Source organism: Toxorhynchites rutilus, chromosome 2, assembly GCF_029784135.1.
Source record: "Toxorhynchites rutilus septentrionalis strain SRP chromosome 2, ASM2978413v1, whole genome shotgun sequence".
Classification (NCBI taxonomy): Eukaryota; Metazoa; Arthropoda; class Insecta; order Diptera; family Culicidae; genus Toxorhynchites; species Toxorhynchites rutilus.
The window spans coordinates 7439993-7458372 of NC_073745.1; the positions used below are offsets into that span (position 1 = coordinate 7439993).

Here is an 18380-nt window from a genome sequence, read left to right on the forward strand (position 1 = left end):
CGATATGTCAGATGGTGGTAAATTGGTAATTTGCGATGACAGAAAAATAGTGTCGACGTCTGGTGGCGACTTCAAATTAGGGACTTAATTTGGGTCCCAAACTCATTAGTGCAATCTCTATCAGATTAGAAGACACGAAGCCGGTTTTTAAATTTTAAAAATTGAATGAAAATTTTCACATCATGTTATTCAATTACTTGAAACACGTATTTCTGACTTTCATTCAATCATATGGCTATACAATTCCAACATTGTTACTAATTTTTTTATGATAATATAAAGTTGTATTCATAAACAATTTTCGTATGAGACTTTTTCCTCACCTGCAAACAAAAATGTTTTTAATTTGAATAGAATACTAATTTGATATGGAAAGCTGAATTTCATTCATAATTTTAATTTTGAAAACATTCATTCCGACTGAAAATGAGCTATTCTATGACGCTCCCCTATACTAGTAAACGAAGCTCAATGCCGTCAACGTGAATCGCTGTTTTGAAGAAAACAAATACTTTTGACGTTTGAGATGTTGGTACCAAAAACATGGCGGGTGCCATACAGCTGGAATGAAATGATATAGTCGAGTCGGTAGAGGGAGATAGCGACGAAACGCCCGACTGTCTGTTCAGTCGTTTTGGCGGAGAAACTGCGTGAAAAAGCTAAAAGTCATTACTAACTGAATACGGGTATAGTCAGTCGGATAGTCAGCTGACTATCCTCAGTTGACTATGACTATGCAGAGCCCCGGTGGCCAGAGTAGACGCGATTGAATGCAACAGATTTAAACGAGAGGTGTTATTTTCATTTCGTGTTCATGTTTCGAATTGGACTCTGATAAAGAATATTTAATGTCTGAAAACGCACGTGATTTTTTTTTCGGAAACAAAAAAGACTTCGGAACCTTTTCCAGCAAAAGGAAAAGGAGAGAATACGAAGAATAGCATCATATATATTAAGATTTGATTAATAACCCGAACAAATTTCACTACTATATCCATATGAGAATCGAAACTTTTGTATATATGTTTGGCCACATGGAAGTGGTTCCCTTGAAAAAGCGACCCAACTTTATTTAAACTCCAATTGAGTCTGACGAAAAATTTATGACCACACCGAGGTAAGAAAATATTCATAAATAATCTACACTCGACAAAAAATTAGAGGAACAAAGTGCGAAGTCGGAAATTTTGAGTGATTTTTGACATACTGTAACTTCGTGAAAAATCAACGCATATCGATGGGATGTGCATCATTTTGAAGCTATAACTTTCAGGTATTAGAATATTTTACGTACATATTTTTATCTTGGTGTGTGTAGGTGTAGTCGGCAACAATATCGGGAAGAAACGAAAAATCGATTTTTCTTTGTATTTTCAAGAAAATTCTGGACTAACACAATTTTTTGCTAACCAACTCAATAGCAAATCCAATTAATCTTATCAACCAGCTTTTATTTGGTTCCTAGAACATTCCTTTAGGACCTTCCCACACCGAGATATTTCAGTTTGAATGAAAAATTTTTCCTTGTCTTTGATAATGAATAATTCAATAAACAACCATCGCACCGTAAATCGAAAGGCAGTTTTGAAATCTCCAATAAATTCTGCACAAGGATATTTTGTTACTTTGACGAAAAAAAAAATATTTAAATTTTTTGCATCGATTAAAAAAAGTGCCAAAAACAGGATTTTCATAGTGCTTTACAAAATCCACTGTAGTTCTGCAAATATCACAGTAAGTTCTAATGTTTCCAGGGAAATTTTTAGTCTAGTGTATTCGCTAATGTGCATCTCGGGTTTTTGCAAGTCCTCTTTCCGGGGTATTATTAGTATTTGTCCGCTTCTTTCCAGTTACAGCAGCGCATCTAGTCTTCGTGCCAAGAAACTAATTAGATGATTTTAAAGGCTCTGATTATATCCAAAAATCGGAAATCGCGCCTTTCATCGAACTCGAACAACACTTGCATATTTCAGAGGGCTTTCTTCGAATACAACATAAAACATGGTGTTTTCCTCAATTATTAAATATTTTTTATTCAGTAATCCAGCTACAAAAATAGTTTGCATTATTTCATATTTTTCGTTTCCATATACATATTACTAACTAGTGATGGATTAGATAAGATCGTATCAAATAGGAAAGATAGAATAGGATTTTCCGTTTATTTCTTCCGTCGCTCATCACTCCAATCGTGATGGAATACAAATTTGCTGCACTGAAATATTTTGTGAGAACAGCGAAGAATCGCACGTTATAGTTGCGAAGAATAGTTTATTGCTAGCAAATAGAAATAAATTAAAAATGTTATAAGGATATAAGGATACACTTGGATGCTACTGGATGATAAGTCGAAATGTGTGGAACTAAACTAACGTCAACTACGTTGAAGCAGATCGTGGACCTGGCGTGCAGTCGAATTCACATTCAGCACCAACAACAACCACGACCTCATCGGCAGCTGTCACCTCCGTAACTACTTGATCAGCATCCGTGACGGGTGTTGGAGGGATATCAGGCGTATTTTGTACTTTTGTGTCAGCGTCTGATCTGGGCTCGGCTGGTGGTGTTGACTCAGTCTCCGCTGAATTGGATTGCACGGTTGAAACCTCTATCACTGGGGAAATGGTTACCTCCGTGGAATCTTCATCGCCGGCAACGCTGTCGTCGTCGGGTTCTCGGGTGATTATGATTGTAGGTGCAGGCGGCATGGGCGCGGGTATTTCTTGTTGGCATTCTGGGATTTGATCGCTCTGTATCACCGTAATCTCCACCTGAGGATCACCAGGGGTGCCCTCCTGCTCGATAGTGGTTGGTGAACACTGCACGTCAGCCTCAGCTATCACTGGGGTCGCGGAACTTGCTGCAGATTCAATAAACACTGGTTCGGTCGATTGAACAATCGTGGTTTCGGTTTGAATGGCAGATTCCGGCACGTCTACTACGTGTATCTTCTCGGTCTGCTGCTGATGCTCCTCTTGTTCCTCATCCATGAGATCAGCCTCATTTTCCTCGTATATTACGTCACACACAATGGGCACAGGAACAACTACCATTGGCGCAGTCTGAATCGAGGATTGCTGTTGGTGCTCCTCATCGACTGTTGACTGTTCGCTTGGCTGATTTTGCTGCTGCTTGCCACGGTTCTTAACCCTCCGCGGGGGCTGGGGCGCAGGATGCTGCTGTTGCTGCTCTCTCTCCTGCAGTTGCAGCTCACGGAATCGCTCGGTCAATATTCGCAAGTCCCGATCCTGAGACTCGATTATACTTTTCAGCTCCTCGATCTGCTGTAGATCCTCCTGCCGCGGTTCACGACGTTCGTATCGCTTTCGCATTTCTTCGAAGCTATGTGTGGGAAACATAATTTGAGTTACATAGTTCTATCAAACTGGTAATCTATATGGCACGACAAGCGGGGTGACCATTACTTGGGGGTTAGTGACGATCAAGTTTCGTATGAAAATGAACGCAGATGATGATCATGCTGTTCGGTTAGTTTTACCGATGGTACCGTCGTGTGTACTTACAGATTCGTTAAACATCGACATTTTTTGTGCAAGGTTTGGATCTCTTGGGCGTTTTTGGTGTCCCGCGCCTCCAGACTGCCGATCACAATCTGGCGCTCCTCTTGAAGGTCCTTCAGTTGCCGCTGATGGTTGGTCGTTAGCTCTCTTGTGGTTTGGAGTCGGAACATAAAGTCGAGGATGACCAAAACGAATGAGACACATTCATTTCAACACGAGGTCGATGAACGGTGATGGTTGGTAATGAGAACAGATGACGGAGTTTCGGAAAAGAATGATAACGATTTTGGAGAAAATTTTACCAACGTTTTAACTTCTTTTTGATTTCATATTACACATACAGTTTGCAGCATTGTTATCCATAGTGTGTCGGAAAGATTATTTATGGTGCTTTTTAATGAAGTGTGCGATTTTAAGGCATACTGCAGCTAACAGTTCTATGACAAAATTACTGGTAATTAAAAATGAATTTATTTGGTTAAGTATTGAACGTGTTTTAACCGCCCACGATGGAATTACAGATTGAAGTGATTCCATATTTTTCTGAATATTAAATTCGCAGTCAGACTAAAGTGGTGGTTGGTAGCTCTAAAATCTCTCAGAATTTATCTAACAGTTGGACTTTGAAGGCAGCTATGATACGACCACATAATGTTGATTGGTAAATGTAGTATTCAATTGAAATGCTATGCAGGGTCGAATGAAAAGCTATACTGGGCTAACGCTTGCGTTAGAAAAATATGACAAATTTTACCAATTTTTCATGCGTTTACCTTAAAACCCTGTGATGAGACCACTTGTACATCGTCAATCAGAGTAACGTAGTAATCATGGCAATGTTCGAACAAAATTTGACTGGCAGAAAACCAACTACTTTACGTCCCCCACGGGACTTGTGGGAATTTACAGTACAAAGTGCCTTCCGGAAGTTGCCTCCTTCATCCAAAAATATCATCCGGACGAGGATGGGGTGTTCTGAGCGGATCACTCGTTCGAGAATCTCCCGAAGCAAACCAGAAGCGGAGTGTCTACTCCAACAATTTCGTGGAGAAAACGGGGGAGGAACTGATAAATAAGGCTAAGAAAGAACCGAAAAACATGCCAACAAATATGTTTTAGACAACAAGGGCTAATGTTCCGGCCAACTGCCGGAAGGCCACAGGGCGTCGAAATATTTTTGTAACATGATCAATAACATTAGGTTTTATGGAAAAATTTTCCCATTAAGTTATCTTTTTTAGTTTTTTTTTCATCGCTATCCGAAATTAGTCATTTTTTCTAATGCAAGCATTAATCGGATAATAAAAGTTTTTCTCCATGAGTGATACAATTTACAATTCTCGCCCCTATCACAACCGGTCCCGCTTTTTCAACCGCAGTTGAAGGTACACGATAAGGGTCAGTGTCAGCGCGAAGATGACCAATGCCAGCGACCAACAATCGAACTGGTGATAGATTGCGAGTGCCGGGAATAGCGGATAGGCTCCCTTAACAAATTCGATCGACATTTGGAACAAACTTTCCACTGGACTCCGTGGAGAACTGTTAGCCGTAGATGTGTCACTGGTTATGTCGTGTACTGGAGGTGATAGTGGACAAGCTGCTGTCGGCTCACTCCCTTTGCCTTGTATGCTACACACACGGCAGGAAATTATGGTTGTTTTGATTTGATTTGATTTTGTTTTTCAACAGAAAAGACAGTTACATTCGATTAGGCACCACGGAAGACGAATGATGCGTAAATGAAACGGTGAATGTAAATGAAAAGAAAAAGAGAAAGAAAGAAAAAAATGCTATTACTCAAGGATGAATGATTTTCGTTTGTTGTTAAATTCAGAATCATTAGAAGACATCGATAAAAGATAGTACGAATAAAGATTCAGAACGGTTGGAGTCCTACACTTTCCGTATAAGAATGAGTTTTCCATTTGTTGGACGTTACACAAATCAGATCAAACCAAATCAAAACCATTGTCATTATGTTTATTCACAGCCAAAACATACGATCTCACGACATACAAGACAAATGTAGAGTGATAGCATGATATTTTTCAATGGCACCGAAGATTGTTAGCAAAGCGTATTATGATTAAATTTGTACAATTGATGATAGAGAAAACACTGTCGACAAATAAAAATAGGACCATTTGCCGGACTCACCTTATTTTAATTTCAGCTTCTTCAAGTCGTGTTCGGTGTCGGGATTCCATCAGCTGCAAAGCCTCTTCCTTCTCGCTTACTAATTGTTTCCATTGTTGTTCTAAAATTGAAAAAAAAACATTAGTCTATCAGCACTTTGAATCATCTTATTAAAGACCGCACTCGAAAAAAAATGCAACAGACAAAAATGATCACCAAAAATTTATTTGAAGTGGGATTTTTTTGAAACTGTCAGAACACAAAAAATAACTATGTTTATGCCAAGTTGGTTTCAACCTTCTCTCCTAGACTACATGCCTGAACCTTGGATTCAACGCTGCCCATCAAATCCTGTGCAACACTTGCACCATCTTTCTTACACACTTTTATTCACTCTTTCTGGAAATCCTGGTCGTTTGTAGAGACTTCCGCCCAGTATTTTTCTATTTGGTGAAGTCATCGTTGATATCGTTGGCTTCGTACCACTCCATCATCGATTTCGCGCAATGTCATGATGAACAGAGTGCCACCTTCGTGAGATCGGGGGAAGGCCAACAGGCGCTTCCGGAGGCATTTTTCTTCATATATTTTGCTGTTGATATTGCCGATCGTTATGTGAGGCTTGTTGAATTTGCGACACTCACAGATTGCCAGACACATCAAGCATACTTATTTACTTTGTTGGCCGACGGACCGTTCACTGGTCTAGGGCCTAACGAATTAGAGATGTCCAGCTTCGTCTGATTTGGGCAGCCGTTCCCCAGTCACCTCGTACCTCGAAGTCGACGGCCTCTTCCTGGTTCTTTGCTGAAAATAGTTTTGGTGGCTTTCTCGTCAGGCATTCTGGCTATATGTCCAGCCCACTGCAGCCTGCCACGCTGTATTACCTTCACTATATCAGCATGTTTGTATACCTGGTACAACTCGTGATTCATGCGCCTGTGCCACACTCGATCTTCCAATTTACCGCCAAGTATCAATCGCAGAACTTTACACTCAAAAACTCCGAGCACTCGTTAGCTTCCTTCAGCGTCCATGTTTCATGTCCATAAAGGACCACCGGGAGGATCAGCGTCCGCTTTAATGTACGTCTCGTTTTCCTGGCGCGGTATTTAGCCACCGTATTCTGTGTCTCAATCGGGAGTCACAATCGAAAATATCATGATAGACAAGGCCAGCTGGGATGCCGTGTTCAGAGGTCCAAGCTTTATTTATGAAATATCAGCGCTTTCGGTGGCAATGGTAAGTTCAATGAACCCGCAGATTGGTGAAATCGGTCCAGTCCGTACCTTGAAGATATAAAGTCCGGCCCGCTCCATTGTCTGCTGGACGAATCAGACGGAAGAATTGACCTTCTTGGTTTCCTCCTGAATCAAGAGATTCTGATTGCACTTGAAGTAATTCTTCACCTTCCTTCCCTTCACGGGGTCGGTCGTCTTTGCTTTTCTTCCGCTGCCAACTCGCCGCTGGGTGTCTTCTTGAACGATGTTACCTCACGGGACACGGTCGACCGTTCGGTTCACAACTGTTTCACGATCCACCTGTGATACTGGCCTGGATTTTCCACGATCACGTCCATAATTTGCTTGGAAGCCATCTCGATAAACACTTCACAGATTGTGACGAAATGTTGCATATGTAAACATTACACTCTAAACTAGTTTTACCCAAAAAATCATCACTTCTTACCCATGCAATAAAATTACACACAAAAGATAGTGTTGCATTTTCTCGAGTACAATCTTTAACCCTACCTAATTCTTTTTTGTGAGTCAACTTCAGCATCTCGGTCGTGTCGGCCAGTTCGCGTGCAAATTCCTCCTGGACTTGTTGTATCCTGAAGCTAAAGTGCTTTTCCATCTCTTGCTTCTCCTTTTCACACTGTTCTTTTAAGTTTTCTGTGGACGAAGAATGCGCGCTAGATAATGAGCAATAATTGGTAACCCACATGAAACCAACCAATCACTTGTTCCCTCTTGGAAACCTCCTTGGACAGAATTGCCTCGTGGTCACGGTCGGCCCGTTCCACGAACATTCTGGCCTGCAGCAGTTTGTTATCGGCTTCTGATTGAGCGTTCTCCATTGCCTGTCTCTGTTTTTGGAGTGTCGCTTTCAGTGAATCGATCTAGAAAAAAACAAAAATGAAACCGAAATGCTGCCAAAGCACACATTCACTCAACAACCTCTTCCTTTAATTGCCGCTCGCGAAGGTGAAATTCGTTGGTAAGTGCTTCGGTTTCCTCCAGTGCTTCCTTCTTGATTTTGTTAATGGCAGATACCCGTTCCTCCATGTATGTCTGTTCCAGTTCCGACTTCAGGCGGTTCATTTCGTGTAGCAACCGATCCTCCCATTGCATTGCGATCTCGCCCCGGGCGATCTCTATTCGCTGTAGCGCTTCGCGTTCTTTCTCACACATTTGGCTGTTTGAAAAAATAAAGAAAATTATTTTAAAGTATTTTTTACGAGATAGTGGTTTTTAGGATCTTACTATTCGCAACGATTTTTAATCTGTTGCACTTTGACAATTTCCGATTCCAGCTTGTGATTGGCTATCACCACCTCTGCCTTAAGTTGATCCACCTGGCGAGTCATAGTAGTCAGTGCTTCCTTCTGATCGTACGTCAATCCTCGTAGCTGAGCCACCTCCGCTTCATACGATCTTAGGTGTTTCACCTACAACACAAATCGTAATCCTTCTTTTTCGCTTCAAACCGCTTATTCCCGTACTCACCTCCTCCGTATATTTCCTCGAGTCCTGCTCCAGTTTCACCATCTTATCCATGGCAATCTTGCGCTCTCTCTCCACCGTTTCGATTTTCTCCTTGCAGTTCTTCTGCATCGATCGTATCTTCCACTCGCAGTCCACCATCAGGTGCTCCTCCCGCTCGGAGTGAACCGTACGCAGCTCCTCGAAGTCATGTCTCCACTTGGCTTCCACCTGGGCGCGCTCCTTCAGTGACAGCTCCAGTGCTTCCTTGATAATTTTCTGCTCGTCCGTGCGCTCCTCGAGCAGTTTATCTCTCTCCTTTCGCAGTGCGTCCGCTTCCGCCTTAGCGTCGATCAGCTGAATGTTCAACTCGTGCGCCAACTGGCGCACCTCCTTCAGTTTCTCGTTTAACTCTAACATTTCTATCTCTAGATTCTGATACTTAAGATTTAGCTCATCCTCCCGGTCGGAGGATTTCAGTCTTAGTGCAACCATCTCGGCGTCCTGCGTCCGCAGGCGCCCCCGGATGCCTTCACATTCCCTGTATGCCGCTTCTACCTCCGCTTTGAGACCTGTTGGAGAAAATGAGGAATGTTTCAAATCAAAATTATAAGAACTATCAAAACTAAATCATTTACTATAATCGCATTGGGAAGTTTGATTGCCCATTTTCCGTTACGTTTTCCTACGCGACAGAAAACTAAAACGTCATTTTAGGTGACAACCGATCAAAGCACACTTTGATTGCGCGTTCAATCGCTAACCCGCAGATATTGAAGATGAAAAAAAGTTAAGCCAGCTGAAAGCTTCCCAATCGCGTTCCCAGCGGTACTGAAAGGGATAACAGTCGGATCGTTTGTTTTCTTCCTCGTTGGAAGCTTCAAATCCCTGGCTCTTGACCTCCGCGCGCAGTGCAATTGCAGAGCGCAATGGTGTGAATTATTTTAGCCATCGGAACTACGTCAAACTATAAGTTATGATTAATCATTCTCGTCGATCAATTCGGTTTAATATCCGTTCGCAGTAGATTAACCACAATGGGAAATAAGCTATCTACAGTTGCAGAAAGGTAATCATTGTAGAGATGTTTGGATATGAAGCAAACCAAAACAGCATCACTCTACCGCAGCGCAATTATCATTGTTGATAAAAATAATACCGATCGTAAATCGTATTTCTCGTCAGCTGAATTCCCCACCCCTTTCGCTACTTCCGAAACACCGCGACGTTCATTGTTTTGGTTTTACCAGACAAACTGCGCCGAATGTAAATATTTTGCACGTCGTATAATGTGCAGAAATCTTTGTGTGATAAAAATGAAGGTGAATGATACGCACTTTCAAAATGGCTGATATTACTCGGCTTTGACGAAGAATAACTGCCATCTGCCGGTGTTGATTGGTTGAAAGTTGGAAAACCCCGGCTGGTCTCTGTTCTATCGTTGTCCAATCACGCTTAAAAACAATGCTCGCTTTCCTTGTTGCTTTTCGTTTTTCGAGGAAAACGGTGAAATGTTTCCTTGAATTTACCATGAGTGAAAATTAACATTGTTTATTAGGGAAGGTAATAAAGACAGGACGGTGATTCGTTGAGGGGTAATAATAATAAGTTCCTCAACACTTACCGCCAGAACACTCGATGCCGTTGCGTACGTTACTCGTGCGTGATACGCTTGACGCAAAATCACGATGGTGACAACGTTTTGTCTGTGAGATAATCAGAATTATTGTTAAATTTTTCTTTCGAATTCGAAACTTGTGCCACACACTCTCAGTAGATTGTATCAGTGAAAATCTGTACGATAAACTAAACCGAGAATGTGTCTCAGTTTTATCAGCGTTTCTTTAGGTGTTTCTTTAGCAAAGTTCAAATAGATCGAATAGAAAATTGTTCAAAATAATTCGTTCGTTACTTTTCTATTGAACTCGATAACGGATTTTGACGTAGGATTATGTCTTTCGGTAACATATTGGGGTACAAATTGAAAATCGATAATCAAGCACATCGTGAAAATTGTCCAATTTCAAATGCTTATTACTCACTCATTCCATGATGAATTGATGAAATTTTTGCGTTAAACGCAAACATTTTTTATAGAGTGCCGACACTCTATAAATTTTTTTTATATTGAATAATATTATATATGTCATGAAACTAACCATCGAAAAATTGAAAAATCTCAACCCCTATCCTAACGTGAACACCCACTTCTGGTTGGTCGAAATTGATGACACATGCCGCGGGTCCCTAACAGAGACATCAAAACCAAGTTGCCTGGGGGAAATCGGCATTGCAAATGCATGAAAGAAGGGGGAATTTTTGTTCCTATCGAAAAATTTAATTTTGGAACTTTAATGTTGGTTGCTTCATGAAATTTCATATTAATGACCGAATGTGTATTATGAGAAATTTAGCACAATTGTGTCGCCTAGTTGCAAAACCGGCCAACTCCACAAATTTGAGAAATTCGTTTTTTCGGTATTTTAGACCTTAGATACTTTTTCCACTTATTGGTAGTGAGAAACAGCACCAATATCGATCAATTCCCTATAAAACATGCGTTTGGAAATCATGATGTGCTGCAAAACAGGTGGCATGCTGCAACAGAAAATCGTCTTTTCTGTAAAATTTTTCTTTTTGGAGTTGACCGGTTTTGCACCTAGGCGACACAATTGTAGGTGTAAAATTGTATATGGTAGCAGGTGTGTTAAAAATGACTTGATATTTGGAACGATTTATTTCAATTTTCATAAATAAAAAGCAAGGCGTGTTCACGCTCGAGTGCTGGTCGTTCGGTTAAAGCTGTCTGTTCTGTTGTGTTCATTTTCACACAAGGAAAATTCATACGGCGAGGAAAATTGTAAAAGTGAAAAAAGATTCGAAAAAGTGATTTCCCATAGGCTCTACATATAGTATTATCTTATCTTACATTGGTGATCTTATATTACATTGGTGAGTATTTTTTTTCTTTATTTCATCCATACATAACACAGGAGGCATCTCGTCTAGGGTCACAGAGGGCGGTTTTCATCAAATCTCATTCCACTTCGGCATTTTCTATCTGATACGCGCCATCCTTCTGTCACCATCACTCGGCAAACACAAAATGAACCACAAATACCCAACAACCAAACAAAACAGCTCTTTTCAGGGCCACCAAATCATTATCCAAGAGTTTAACGATGTAATTCTTCAAACATATCCAAAATCAACAGATATTCTAACGGAATCCTACGTCAACTCTGCGGTCGTGTCTCGGACACAACCCTCCTGTGACTTTTTTATTCTATTAATCAATAAAATTCGTAAATTATATGTCAGTTCGGCAGCAATGCTATTTTTCCTGTCATGGACATAGTTACTTTCAGCTGAATGTTCGTTCTGTGTATAAAATTCAAGGCCATCTGCTCTGTTCATAATCCGGCAGATCAATAAGTGACCGTACACCGCAAAATATCGTTACTGACATGTAGTCTATGAAGGAGTCTTCAAACCCTCCAGTAACTAGTTGATTGTACCAATTGGATATTTCCGAGACGAGTAAAGGGTGTGTCACATCAAATTGCATCACGGAAAAAACGCTGTAAAAATTTAATTTTTAGGAATTATATCTTCAGCTTTCGCTTATAATCAGATAAGAGTGTATAGATCACGTTGGCCATGCTTCACTGTCAATTTTTCGTAAATTTGGAAAAATGTCGTCGAACGAAAAAGAACGTCGTGAATTAATCCTGTACACTCATTTCGAGAATCCGGAGTTGTCACATCGGGACATCGGTAAGATGCTGGGAATCGTCCAATCCACGGTCAGCAGAGTACTAAAACGATACTTCGAGAACCTAACCATCGACCGGAAGGTGAAGAACGGCAAAAATGTCAGTGAAAAAGATCACAAGCGCGTAGTTAAGCAGTTTAGACGTGATCCGAGAAGTTCGGTCCGGGATGTCGCCAATAAGCTGAATTTGTCAAGTTCATTCGTCCAGCGGACCAAGCAGCGGGAGGGCCTGCGTACAAACAAGGTTCAGAAGGCTCCTAACCGCGACGAAAGGCAAAACATGGTGGGGAAGACGCGAGCCCGGAAGCTGTACACCGAAATGCTGACGAAGCCGCATTGCCTGGTAATGGACGACGAAACCTACGTCAAAGCGGACTTTCGTCAACTGCCGGGCCTGTTGTTCTTCTCCGCAGAGGACAAATTCAGTTCCGGAGGAGATTCGCAAGCAGAAACTATCCAAGTTTGCCAAAAAGTACATGGTGTGGCAAGCGATCTGCTCTTGCGGAAAGCGGAGCGCCCCCTTCGTGATTACCGGCACGGTAAACGGGCAGGTTTACCTTAAGGAGTGCCTACAGAAGCGTTTACTACCACTATTGGAGTGGTATGAAGCCAACGGGGTCACCTTCGTGCCAAAGGAAATGAACCCGCTCAACGCGCCGGAGCTTCGCCCAATAGAGAAATATTGGGCGATTATGAAGCAGGCCCTCCGGAAGAACCCAAAAGTTGTTAAATCGGAGGCGGACTTCAAGAGAAAATGGATTTCTGCTCAAAAAAAACTACAACCTGACGTTGTACAGAACCTTATGGACGGGGTAAAGAGGAAGGTGCGAGCATACGGGCTTGGGCTCGAAGTATGAATAAAAAGAAAATGCCAAAAGTTGTTTAATAGTTTTTATTTTACTGTCTAAAATTTTCAAAAGGATCGGTCTACTGGGCGAATTTCTACAGCGTTTTTTCCCTGATGCAATTTGATGTGACACACCCTTTATACATCGATTTTTGCGCAAAGGCCTGAATCTTCTCGCATTATTGGATCATTGAACACCGTAGCTTCTACCCGGCCTTCGATGGGGAAACTGGAACTTTTGTTCGATAATTACGAATGATAACCAACATTATTCCAAATGCTTCATCGACAGCGTGGCTTGGATGTCATAATTTGCGTATTCGCCTATTCGCGTAATCAGTAGATCTATGTTCAACTACTGTTCGCCAGATAGACATCTCTACGGTTAAGCCTCATAGACAACAGTACCCGACAACGGTCACGCAGGTAATGGTGATAATATAAATCACTGCAGCTAGCCTTTTGACGGTTCCAGGAATAAAACGCTGCAGAAAACGACTGCAACAGAAACAACTGAGTGGTACTACACTGTTTCTAAATGGTTGCTTCTGTAGCAGTTGTTTAATCCGGCGATTTATTCCGGTCACGCCATTTGACATATCTTTAAGGAACAATGAAGTCAACTATATGTTCTTATCACATTCGATTTAGTAATCCGCTATTACAGTCGACTTATGTATTTTAAGAGATCTAGTTTAAAAAATTAATTTATCCACCCAAGAAAATCCCAAAAAGAACGTGTAACGAAATAGTGAAATATTACGAATGCTTATTATTCAACCTTTTCCTGCTAGATAGCAGCGATGTTTGTATTAAACGCATCTATGCCAGCAAAGGCCTTTTCGAAAAGTATTGGTCTCATGGAACTTTTGGTCGTTGTGTAAGAATAAATATTTCGTCAGAATCTTGCTGTATATGCGTATCTGAGGTGCGTGCTTTGGCCACTAGATTCTGCTTTAGCGTCCAATTTGGTTCGATTCGGACAACGATAAGCTTCACGCTGATGGGGTTTCCGGACATTGTATCGTAGATTGCTTGGAGTTGCATTTTTTGCAACATTATATGCCCAAAATTGTTTTCAGATTTTATCTGCCACATTTTGTTTTCAAATCTGAGCATATTATAAAATTAAAACGTTCACAAACGGAAGAAGAGAACTTTCGTGACAATTTACTGACAAAACATTCCAGAATCGACTAGTAGGAGCGCTATAACCGAACAAGCAGTGCGTAGAGATTATATTTTAGAAGACTGAGAGTTAATTTGCATGTTTAGAAACTGGTTTTCTCCACCACAAAATTTTCTTGAAGTGCTTAATTATTAAATTTTTGTTTTACCTACGATAATATCCGAAGTAATGGACAGGCGAATTAAGTAATATAATTTTGTAGTCTTGCGTTCATGTGGTCTTGCGGAAATCACTCTTCTCAATGTTTTGTTCATTGAATTTCGTTCGAAACGCATACCCTCATCCAATTGGACGTGGAAAAGTCCATATCTCGGTTGAACAATGGATCATGATTCTCAGGCTAGTTAATACCTAAACTCACTATTAATCATATTTTCTGAAAACAATACAAACATGTGAAAAATGTAATCAATTGCATCTGAATAAGTCTGAATAAGACATGCCTTTGAAGCCACTTTGTTTAAAAATTACAAAGTTTCGTCCAAGACACTAATCACCATGTAGGACTACGACATCTACATCTCGAAAAAGGCGATTCAATTTTTTTTATTAAGGCTGTTGAATGTTTGCTGGCCAGAGCGAGACTGAAGATAGAAATCGGAAATCACATTAATTGTTCTTGCACGGTATTTTTTTTTCAATGGTTTTTTGTTGCAAATGATCTCCTTTTCTATTACTATTAATTAAGTTATACTTTTATTCAAAAAAACTTTATTTATTTCTCGTCGCTCCACGCGGCCGTCCGCGTCGACTGTCATACAAGAACTCTCTTAATCCTAGTTATAAAAGTCTTAAGCTAACTTAGCCAACAGTTTGTGGAGAGTTTCATTGGGAGGAGCCAAGTCGATTTCAAAGGGGAATAGCCAATCAATCGAATGCAGTGTTCGATGTGAATGGTGTCAAGAAATAGAATTGCTTACTGCGCTCATAAGCGCGCATATCGATTTCATGAGAAATCGTAAAGTGTCACGACGACTTTGTGTACGGTCGCGTATTTAATCAGAATAGGCTTTGGTTTGGTTTGGATAGGTTTGTTTTGGTTTCTAGTTTATTGCCTTTAGCTGCGCGCGACATGATGTAAGGGTGCATTCATATCGCCCGCGCATGTTGGCTTGTTTACATGCCAATGTGGGAGAAAAACAATTAATGTGGGAGAAAAACAATGTGGGAGAAAAACAATTAACGAAATAATGCAGTTGCGCTTGAGGAATGTTTCGTGGGAATCGTAAATTGAAGTGACCACGCATGAGTCATTTATTTTGAAACAATCAATTGCTTATGAGGAGAAGGATAATTTGTATATTGGGAGTTTTAAGATGGACTTTGGAACGGGGTTTGAAATCATACTACATCTCCTTCTGATCTCTCTGCCAATCCATGTAGGGTAACACGGGGTGAGTTGGACATATGGGGTGATTTGGATCACCCAATTATCTCAAAAAGTACGGGTCAACTTGGATTTTTTATAATGTGATTTTCTTTTATTGTTGAACCGTATGTAACTAACGTAAAAAAAAAGTTTGGTAAAATTCGACAGGTGGAAGGAAATGGTAGTATGTGAGTTTTCCGTTCGTGGTTTTAAGGTTTTTCTCGCTGATTAAAAAACTTTTCGTGTATTGTGCAGTCCTGTTCGCCTACAGAAGAGAAAAAATTTGAAGCAGCGAAACTGTAAGTTTGATAACAATAAATGAAATTATTTGAATTTTAATTTTTGCATGTTGTGTGGGGTAACATGGACACGTTTCTGTGGGGTGAATTGGTACTACCGATTTGACGTTTTTTTTGGTCTAATTGATTTCAGATGCCGCACAATTCGAGATGGTCTCATATTGATCGTGTCAACATATCAATCAAAATGTAGAACTTTCGTTTATACAGGGTCTTCCAGATTAAACGCTCATGCAAAAAAAAAGAATAACCCCTTATAAATGTTTTTTTTCGCTCCGTCGATGGTAATACTGCACTTCCTACTTCGAGACGATAATATTCGGTTACTCGTTCAGTCTGATTGGATGGTTTTTAGTGTCAAGATGTACAATTTACAAGAACCGAAGCCATAATGAAACTTTGTCCTCTTATGGTAAGAATTTCAACATTTCTCGTCGTCGATTACTTCCTCTGGGGATACGTGAAGGACCGTTGCTATGTTAATAAGCCACAAAATTTTGAGGAACTTAAAGAAGGAATAATTCGGATTTTCAACAGCATCAAAGTCGTAGTGTTAGAGTTGTGCATGAAAAATTTTGTTCATCGTTTAAAACGCGTTATCGAAAAAAAGGGGTGGTTACATAGAAATTGTCCTAAAATATGCTTTATTTTCGTTTTTAAAAAATAAAAATCGGTTCGCTGTTGTAGAAGTTATTAAAATTTGTTGCGTGAGCGTTTAATCTGAAAGACCCTGTATATCGTCTGTATAACGTCAAGCATTATAATGCTTGAGGAGTTTCAATAATAAAATGACTTTTATTACTGAATTCAGTAAATTTCGTATATGATCAGTTGTATTGGAAGGCAGTTTTAATTTTTTTTTCGATTACCGTAACATGATAACATACAAGTACATGTTAAATTGTCACTTTGGGCGTATACTTGATAAGTTGCAGTTTCTCAAAAATGTAAATTAGTAATTGTTATTCGAATTTTTATGCAGTAATACTTGTTCGAACAAGTTGTTTATCTTATTTCTTTTGATGCCTAAATGTAGGAAATAAATGTTGAACAAAAATGAGTTATTGGAAAAGTAAACGAACACAAGTGAATAGTGCTTCGATGTACTGTAGAATCAGATGCAATAAATTCGGAACTATCATGTGGAGATGAGGCAGATTGTATTCAAAGTGAAACATCTGACATTGAAGATAACGATGAGTAGTCGATCAACAATGATGAAAATGAAAATGGTTTTTCTTATTTGGGGAAATATCATCAATGCTTCTCAGTGAACAAGTTGTTCTGAAACTTGTCAAGCCATTTACAAGATGTTGAAGAAATGTCACGACCAATTTTCCCTAACATGTCACTCGCGATAAAATTATTGACAAAAAAAAACAATTCTATTTGGATCCATTAGAGGAAATAAAAGGTAACTATCCAAATCAAATCAAACGGAAGATAATATGCCTTGTTTTTCAACTCTGTTATGTAAATCAGAGAATTGTGTTCTTCCAGTATATAAAAGCGAGCTAAATAAAAGAGTAGCTGTTCTACATTCTAAGCCTGAATATGTGAAAATTTATAAAAGTAATACAAAACAAATGAAAAGATTTCCACCTTCATTTTCAAAAAAAAAAAACATAAATGGTCCAAACATCATTTTTTAAGTAAAATAATCTATTTATTGTTAAAATTCACTTTGACTGCTTTCGGGCAATATAAGTATATACTAAGTTTCGGTCTTTCTAGTGTTAATCAAAACATATAGTACTAAGCTTTACTCAACCATTTTTATATAAGGTAAATGATTTTGGTTTGTCCAGTCGAAAATATGATCATGGTTTGCCCACTTTTTTGAATGCTCTAATTCAGCGCTCCTGTGTAAAATAAGGTATTCGAATGTTTCAAAACATATAAATAAAATTGTCTTTTTCATGATTTACAGTAGTTTTATAGTATATTTTACCCAATCACATGTTTTAAAGGATTATAAAATACACCTTCTATTTGTGTCAATGCGCCCCTCATTTGAGCTAACTTTTAATCGATCACCAGATGATTATTTCGCACGCATTCAGACCTTCTCTGGATTATAACACTCACAAATATTGTAAACATCATGCTTGCACACCATTTCATCAGATTTACATAGCTAAACCATTAAACTAACGCATTTTGATGAACTCAATTCTGATCATGAGTTGTCCAATTCAATGATGTTATTTTGTCCACATGATTTCCATGGCAACCGCTTGGCGCGCTGCAGTTTGTTTATTGTGTCCTTCGTGGATAGCAGAAATAAAGTTTCTCTATGTTGAGTGTGTTAAGGGTAACACTTTTAAAATGCCCAAGTAAAGGTAATATTCTAAAGAAAGCCTAAATTTTGAACGGATCAATATGCTGACATTGAACTCAAGCAATGATAAATGCAATATCTACTTGTGAATTCAAATGTTTTCATTCAAAAATGATGATTTCTAAAACCTTACAAACCATGATCATTTTTTGGGCAAACCTTGATCAGAGGTGGTCAAACCATGATCATAAT

The 18380-nt window shown here is 39.6% G+C and overlaps 1 protein-coding gene across 3 annotated transcripts in view; it reads right to left on the bottom strand.

The window, feature by feature from the left end:
• Positions 1 to 2007: 2007 nt before the first annotated feature.
• The window catches only part of LOC129767186 (uncharacterized), a 55260-nt gene continuing 38887 nt past the window's right edge, over positions 2008 to 18380 (bottom strand). Inside the window, exons 4-11 of one of the 3 annotated variants that reach the window (XM_055767822.1) lie at positions 8393 to 8940; positions 8150 to 8334; positions 7844 to 8081; positions 7620 to 7785; positions 7415 to 7558; positions 5682 to 5781; positions 3525 to 3668; positions 2008 to 3342 (exon numbers count right to left, since the gene is read on the bottom strand). In XM_055767822.1, the coding sequence (XP_055623797.1) occupies positions 2379 to 3342; positions 3525 to 3668; positions 5682 to 5781; positions 7415 to 7558; positions 7620 to 7785; positions 7844 to 8081; positions 8150 to 8334; positions 8393 to 8940 (2489 nt within the window). In that variant the 3' untranslated portion in view covers positions 2008 to 2378. Of the gene's footprint in view, positions 3343 to 3524; positions 3669 to 3693; positions 5154 to 5681; positions 5782 to 7414; positions 7559 to 7619; positions 7786 to 7843; positions 8082 to 8149; positions 8335 to 8392; positions 8941 to 18380 lie in introns of those variants that run through there. The other 2 variants (XM_055767823.1, XM_055767824.1) reach the window with 2 other exon arrangements.